General features: G+C 34.9%; 1 protein-coding gene across 1 annotated transcript; it reads left to right on the forward strand.

The window, feature by feature from the left end:
- Positions 1-1866: 1866 nt before the first annotated feature.
- LOC129876453 (protein ALTERED PHOSPHATE STARVATION RESPONSE 1-like) lies at positions 1867-7197 on the forward strand. The gene is made up of 4 exons (XM_055951902.1): positions 1867-3363; positions 3557-3762; positions 4634-4857; positions 5670-7197. Exons 1-4 carry the CDS (start codon positions 2094-2096, stop codon positions 6415-6417), a joined length of 2448 nt encoding a protein of 815 aa, XP_055807877.1. The 5' UTR covers positions 1867-2093; the 3' UTR covers positions 6418-7197.
- The last annotated feature ends 1517 nt before the right edge of the window (positions 7198-8714 follow it).

The following is an 8714-nucleotide window of genomic DNA, read 5'->3' on the forward strand; positions in this document are numbered from 1 at the left end:
AAATAAGGAATGAAGAATAAGAGGATAATGGGTGGGGTGTGAAGAAAAGGAGGAGGATGGGTGTGAAAAAGAAAAGACGTGGGGTTTGAGGTGATTTTGATTTTTTAATTTTTTAATTTTAATTTTAGTCTGACGCGCTATATTTTTTTTTTCCCGCGTTAATATTAGGGGCTAAATAAATCTACTTTTAAATAGTAAATATGTGTAATAGGTCGCCATGATAATTTAAATTCAGAAAAAAATCTTTGACTTTTTCCTATTTGTTTTTTAAAAAGAAAATAATAATTTTTATTACATGATAAATAGAAGAGAGGAAGAAGGAGGATAATAAGAATTGAATCGGTATTTATTGAGAAATGATTTAACTAAAGATGAAAGGAATAAAAGGAGATACAATGTTGGAATATCCTTCGCATTATTAAGTCGCAGCATTAGATACGTGTTTTGAAAAGTTAGTCCAGTTGAGCATCCAATCCAGCAGGCTTAAACTTCAAACAAATTGTCACAATAAACAAATTCTCCTTTTTATTTTTTTTATTTATAATAGTATTACTAATATTTATTTCAACTTCAGGCACAAAAAGGGGAAAATAAAATAAACTGCACATGTTGAAAGCAATTGAGTTAACCGAAAGTTCTAATTACTTCTTATTATGACTAGTACTCTCTTATTTTATTTTACTTGAAATTTGGTCCATATTAATTTATCATTTTCTTCAGAATATTTATTATGCAATTATTTTATTAAATTAATTTTATTACTAATAATTTTAAAAATTTAAATTAAACTACTAATACTTACATAACTATTTAATAACAAGGATAGTTTTGAAAGAAACAACAAATTTCTCATCCTAGGCAAAGTAGCTTGAATATTGTGAAAGTCAAATAGCTCAAAATTTCACTCTCTATATTCATATTAGTTGTTCGTTTTTCTCTTTATAGGCTTCTTAAAAAAATATTATTTTTTTTAAAAAAATAATTTTATTAATTTATCCTGAAAGAACTTTACAAATTTATATATATATTTTAAAAAGAATTATATATAAAAATATAATGAAAATAATTTAATTAATTCTATCATAATTTTATAAATTAATTTAGAACAATTATTTATAATATAATATAAAAAATTAATATGAGACGAAAAAAATACAACTTTGACTCAAATATCATAAGGCGCGTGAAATTCTTCGTGAATCAGCAAAAACCATCTTTTAAAACTAAATACTTTTGGATGATGGATAGTAAAATTGTACCTTAAAAATAAAGAATCCATTAATTATTATTAAAATAAATAAGTAAGAGAAACATCTGTCTTTGTATAACAATAGCTAATGAAAGTGAGGGAGTACTCTTTACACAGCAGCGATTTTAGCTTACATTTCTATTCTTAGAATAAAAATAACTTCTTGTTGAGGAGCGTTTTATTTTTAATGTGAAATTCTTTAATATAAATTTAAATTTAATTAAATTTTAATATATAAAAAATAAAATAAAATAAGGTGGGTAATTTTTCACTTTTCTTTCTCCCTACTATGTACTATCCAGTGTGCTCGCTTTACTGCACCTTTCTCTTTGGCAATATACCACTTTACACCCCCCATTTGTTTTGCCGGTGTGCCTCCATCCACCTCTTACTTTTATTTTTTTATTCGATATTTAATATTTATATTTAAATTCGATTAAATTTAATTTTTTATAAAAAAAATTTGACATAAAAAAATAAAATACTTTCCAATAAAAATAATTATAACTTAAAATTTTTAATAAAAAAATACTTACTACTCAATCAGTTGGTGCGCTTCCTTTTTCTGTCTGCTAAATTTACAAACAGACGACAATCTCCGAGCTGGCAAAGATTCCATCTTTAATTGTCCCTCTTACCCTGCTTGTTGTTCTTCCTCATCTGTTCCTCTTATCATTCCCACAAACCTAAAATTCTACTACTATTCCCCATCACTTTCTTTATTTCATTCTCACAAATCGCAACCCCACACCCCCTTTTTTTATTAAAATTATTTTATTAACCAACAATCATTCTCCAAGTCTATTTCTTTAATTGTTTTTTTTTCTTGGTTGCGTAATTAATAATGGGATGCACCAGCTCCAAGATTGATGATTTGCCGGCGGTCGCTCTCTGCCGTGAACGTTGCTCTTTCTTGGATGAAGCTATTCATTACCGTTACGCTCTTGCTGAGGCACATTTTGCTTATCTTCATTCACTTAAAACTGTTGGACTCTCTCTTCACCATTTTTTCAAAGAAAATGTTGAAACATCTCATTCCCCTGTTCGTATTAAAGGTGACCCCCCACTCCCTGAACCCCCCAAGAAACCAATTCCTCCTCCTCCTCCTCCTGCTGCTGCTGTTGCCATTGATCAGAATCATGATTCTCACTCTAGTTCCGGTTCACATCTTCATTTTCACTCTGATTCTGATGAGGATGAAGGGTCTGGTTCAGATTCTTTACATCATCACTTAGACGGTACTTCCATCCCGTTTCATCAGTACGGTCAGTTTACTTATGGGAATCATGAAATGCTTGGCTTTGGAGCTCCTTATCCAGTTGGGGGAAATGGGGGTGGTGGGTTTATGCATATGAATTTCATGAGGAACCAAACGACGCCGTCTGTCACATATGAACAACGACCGGTGAGTACGGAGACTGTTCACATGAGTGGACCCTCTTCTTCTTCTTCTTCTTCCTACTACCCTTATCCTCATGCTACTAACTACCAGGATTATCAAAATTACGGAGGTGATTTTTATTCCTCATCCACGCCGGCGATGGAGGCGGCAGTGGGGACTTCGTTGGCGCCTTCGAGTTCAAAACCACCTCCGCCTCCGCCATCTCCTCCGAGGAGTTCACCTTGGGAATTCTTGGATCCTTTTAAGACTTTTGAGAGCTATCCAGTGTACCCACCAAGCAGAGACTCGAGAGAGGTGAGAGAAGAGGAAGGTATACCTGATTTGGAAGATGAGGATTTTGAACATGAGGTTGTCAAGGAAGTTCATGAGGATCAAAGATTTGTGGACGAGGCTGCAAGTGGAAGCTATTCAAAGGCAGTTGAGGAGAATGAAAAGGTAGCTGATTCAGAGTCCATACACCAGTCAAGTCCAAGTTCATCCATGGAGGATGACCCGGTTGAGTATGAGGTGCACGTGGTGGATAAGAAAGTGGTTGATGAAGAGAATCGCGGTAATGTAGCTGGTTCGAAGGCTCGGAGTTTCAATAGCGATTCTGATGTTGTCAAGGAGATTCAGATTCAATTTGAGAGAGCTTCTGAATCAGGGAGTGAGCTTGCTAAGATGCTCGAGGTTGGAAAACTTCCCCACAACCGTAAGCACGCCGCATATCAAGGTATGTGTCTGTTGCCAAGTTTGATTTTGATGTCTTTTTCCTTTGAAAGATTTTGTCTTTTATGTTTGTGAGCTTTGACAATAAGCGTCAATTGAGTTTTTGTTGATTAGTGCAAATATCACAATATGATTTGTTGATCTCTGAGATTGTGCCTAATTTGATCATTCACTTTCCATTTAATGGTCATTTACAGGGATAGTTTCTTCCAAGATGTTGCACGCAATTACCCCTTCCTCGTCTGTACTCTCGCTTCCTTCTACTTCAAAGAATGATGCGATGGAGATTGCTGATCATGCCATTTTAGATGTAGAAGGAGATATTAGTTCAAGGCCAAGAAACATTTCTTCTACATTACAGAAGCTGTACCTCTGGGAGAAGAAACTGTTTGAGGAGGTCAAGGTATTGTTGGATCTACTGATTCACTCTTCTTTTTCTCCAATTGTCCATCATTTACAAACTTTATATGAGTCTTTCAATCTTGGAGGATGGCATTCACTGGTCTTATTTGTCTGCTTGATATGTACGTTAAATGATCTGGGGAATTAAGATTGTTTCTTCGTAGGCTGGGTGTGTTTCTCATTCTGCTTTTTTCACATGTCCAGTAAGTCGTAATGAAAATGGGGTGGTTTGGTGCTTGATAGTTTCAGAACTTTTATGGACAATCCATATTTCTCTGCGCTAATGGAGAAATTCTAATGCTGAACATGTGTACTTTTGATCTTGTAATGTTGCTTCGCTAATGCCGAGTAGATAATTTTCTTCACTTAAATGCATTATCAGTTTAATGCCGAGTAGATAATTTTCTTCACTTAAATGCATTATCAGTTTAATGGATGTATGTCTTGTGAATTACTATTGTGGTTGATCAGCATATCTTCTTTTGTGGTAAGTGTTACTTGCATTTGTCCTAAGAAAGGTGTTACTTACATTTTCCGATTTTAATCTAATAGGCACTGCCTATGTCCCCACTTTGTCATAGAGCTCCATCTTTGACAATCTGATCCGTAATTTTCTGAGTGTCTTTTTTTTTCTTGTTTCTAAGTGTTCAATCTGATTAGAATGTTGACATTTCGTCCTCCTTTCTTCTCTCAGTGTCATTAGCTGCAATTATTCCTGTGACTTGTATTCTGTTTGACTAGCAATTAGCATGAGAATGATGTATTTCCTTTGGTGGGTTATTATGTGATTGCAGTTTTATGAACCGTACATTTTCATGATACTCAATTTGTTCCCTTGCTGGGTTATTATGTGGTTGCGTTGTGATTTGCAGGCGGAGGAGAAGATAAGGGTGCTTCATGAAAGGAAAAGTCGAAAGCTGAAACAATTAACCGAAAAGGGTGCTGAGTCTGACAAGATTGACATGACCAGAAAATTGGTTATAAGTCTCTCCTCAAAGCTTAGAATTGCAATTCAGGTAGTTGATAAGGTTTCTGAGACGATAAACAAATTGAGGGATGAAGAGTTATGGCCACAACTGAATGAACTTATTCAGGGGTATGTGCAATTTTTTTTTTTGGACCTTGTTGGATGGACAACAAATAGCTTTTCACATATAAAATTCTTGCTGAGATTGTGAAGAACGGTTTTGTTATTATTAGATTTTTTTTTACTACATTGAAGAGAAAATGGATGACTTTGTTACATTTTGATTTCAAAATTTTAATTTTTTCTACGAACTTATCTCTCGACAGTTTCTTCATATGTGTCTGTCTAATGCACCAGTTAAAATAATCTACTTATCTGAATAATTGAAAAAAAATATTTTGGTCAAAAATATTGTACTCATATCTTTATCCTTGGGGCAATAAAGAGAGTAAAGCATATTAAAAATTTCTGTGGATAATACTTTTCCTATTAAGTTGGCCATCTTAGTTTTTGTTAACATAGTTGAATTTTCCAAGTAAATTTTATAGTTAATTAGGTTGTAAGACTACCATTAAATTGAACCGCAGCTTTAGGCTTTATGGAAATTTTTGATTTCCATCTTGGATCAGTGCACCTGACATGAAAACATCATAATATAATTTTTACAAGCCAGTGATTTGCTGGTCTCCATTAGAAAGTAAGAGCATATATGCTCATCAACACGTAATATTCATGATGGCTATTCATGCTGTCAATAACAAATGGATCCCATTTCCAGGATAGACGAGTGCATAAATGCTGCAGCAGTTGATATCTTTTCTTGTTCTAGTTTAGTCTAATCACTTCCAAGTTTTTTCGCCAACTTTTTGTTTCTTCCCTGATGTAACATTTATCTATTCTTTCCAACTCTTAAGTGTCTCTTGTATGGTTCTTGCGTGTAGGTTTAGTAGAATGTGGAGATCCATGCTTGAGTGCCATCGCTACCAATGCGTAGCCATTGGAGAAGCAAAACGGTTAGATGCCATTGCATCTCACAAACACTTCAGTGATGCTCATCTTGAAGCTACTCTGCAACTTGAGCATGAGCTTTTGAACTGGACTTTGAGTTTCTCTTGTTGGATGAGTGCACAGAAGGGCTATGTGAGAGCATTGAACAATTGGCTTATGAAGTGTCTTCTATATGTGCCCGAAGAAACAGACGATGGAGTAGCTCCCTTTTCTCCTGGCAGGATTGGTGCTCCCCCTATTTTTGTCATTTGTAATCATTGGTCACAAGCATTTGAAAGAGTCTCAGAGAAAGAGGTGGTTGATTGTATGCGAGATTTTGCTACAAATGTGCTTCAGCTCTGGGAGAGAGAGAAGCTGGAATTATGCCAAAAGATGATGGTGAACAAGGATATGGAGCGACAAGTGAAGAACTTGGAGAGGGAAGACCAGAAGATACAAAAGGGGATTCATGCATTAGACAAAAGAATAGTTCTGGTTTCTGGGGAGGAAAATAGTCTTTCATTGAATAGTCATGTTGTTTACCAGCGCGAAACTAGCAAAAATAGTAGCTTTCAGGTTGGTCTACAACGTATATTTGAGGCCATGGAAAGGTTTACTGCTAATTCCTTGAAGGTATACGAGGAGCTTTTGCAACGTATTGAGGAGGAAAGACTTGCTAGAGAGCCTGAGGTGGTGTCGTAGCATTGCTTGCCCTTTCCGGGGAATTGTTTATGCTTATTCTTTAAATTAGAGGTTGTAGAGATTCCAGGTTAGAAGACAAAGGGAAATGGAACAGAAGATTCCTTTATTGCCTCGTCGGACTTGCTACCTATGCTGTAGCATTGTTACTGCTTGATCAGTTTCGTCCTCCTTCGCAGAAAAGAGAGAGAAACTAAGTTGACAGCGATATGCCTTGAGTCATTGCAACTGAAACTTTTTGCAATGCTCAGATCAGATATTCTCGAACCTTCAATTTTAGCAGTCAAATCCCAACAATGTATATACCAGGCCGGAGGTGTTTAAGATGAAAGCTGAAAGCTGAAATTTGTTGTCTGGTGTAGATATTCAGATGGTCCTGAAGTCTAGGATCTCCAAGCTGGGGTGTCGAAAAGAGGAGGGCGATTGACTTGACCTGTTCTGGTTGTTAACATTTGCAAGAGGGAGGTGCGCGATGTCGGTACACCAAGCTGGAATGCTAGGGAATTGTTATGGGAATTGTTCTTTTGAGGCCAATGGCACTTCATTTTGTAAGAGGTGTTCTGCGTCTGTACAGTGACACAGAGGCTGTTTGGTGACGCAAGTCACGAAACTGCAGTTGCCTGGCATCAGGCATCAGTTGTATTTTGGTTGTTTAACAGGGACGTGTCTTTGTAAGATTCAATCAATAATAAGTATCTAAAATTATAGACATGTAGACAAGGAAATAGTTGAACATATTTAGTGTTTTGACAATTCCAGGAAGAAGGATTATGCACTCTTTTATCTCTTCGTGCCTTTTAGCTCTTTCTTATTATGGACTTCTTTTAGGTTATAGGGGAATGAGACCGTGGTTATAAATTTCATGTATTGGGTAGAATGCATACCTTCTAACTTGGTAAAACACAGGAAATTCAACTTAGCATATCTGATTACTTTTACATAAGGAACTGCCAGAGTGTAATTCAAAAACAGAAAAAGAAATGGTGATCATTACTGTTACGAGTCTTTTCCAGTGATCAACTGGACAAAGTGTTCTAATTTCATGTATTGAGCAGTGAAGGGCATACAAAGTCTAGAGAAAAGAGTTGCTTATACTTGTATATATGGTGTAATACACAAATTAAAACAGAAAATCTTGTGCTATATATTGGCTCCTTTCAGATTTTGACCTACTATTACAGTTGCAGACTTTCTGCTAGCAAAAAAAAAAGAGAAGAATTTGCTTAGTTCCAACTGTTGGGTTTTGATTCTTTAAAGATTAAACTTTAAAGATAAGCTGTAATGTAAATTGGGAAACAGAGGAAAAGAGAAATTTGAAGAAAATTTATTTCTCCTTCATTAATAATGAAGAATAGAACTTTTGTGTTTATATTAGAAATACTTCCTTAACTCTTAAAGTTGAAAAGAGAGTCTCCTCTCGTGCCATTGTTATTGTTCTCGCTTACTTAGTTTTGACTTTGACAGATGATTTGATTGATAAATTTTTTGGACAAAATTTATTTTTCATTTTCATTTTCATTTTCACTAATTAATTTTAATTCGCACGAAATTATTTTAAATTCACGGAATAATTACCAATGAAATTTCGAAAAGAAACTGTTCCTTCCGAATAGACACTTCCCTCCGACAAGCGCCACATTTGTTTTGAAAATATGTTCTTCGTATCAATTTTTAGCTATAAATAATGAGGTTTATCCTATTTTTTGCATCAAAGTTTTTGAAATTCTTCTGCATATATTCTTACAAATAAATATTGAGTCTTTGTGTGATTTGATATTGACTTTGAGTTCAATGAAGTTATTGGAGTTTGAGGTATTGCTACACCAATAAGAGGTATATCTATTTTATCAAAGGAGAAAATAATTCATAACCTCGGATACAATGAAGGGATTAAATTTTTTTAAGGATACAGAGTAAATTTCGTGGTCTCAAATATTTTTCTTAATAGTTTCTGATTTTTGTTTTCCAATTTATAATTTTTTTCTGGTATACATGTTTGAACACAATTTACAGTTTACTAACAATGTTAAGGAATTTAACTTTCATTCTCACTATCCCATTTTATGTATAGAATATCTTGAATTGTGAGCTTCCATAAGAATATCTTGAACTGTGAGCCTCCATCAGAATAGGCTTGATCACATCATCAACACGGGGCGTGCACACACTCTTTGATCCTTAGAACACCCTAATCTATCACTGCTTTTCTAGCTTCCCCTTGCAAAATCTTATCACGAATCTTGCTTAACTTAGCATTCTTGAATTGTCTGACTTTAATTTGATTTAGAAATGACGACCTC

The sequence above is a fragment of the Solanum dulcamara genome, chromosome 12, assembly GCF_947179165.1.
Source record: "Solanum dulcamara chromosome 12, daSolDulc1.2, whole genome shotgun sequence".
Classification (NCBI taxonomy): domain Eukaryota; kingdom Viridiplantae; phylum Streptophyta; class Magnoliopsida; order Solanales; family Solanaceae; genus Solanum; species Solanum dulcamara.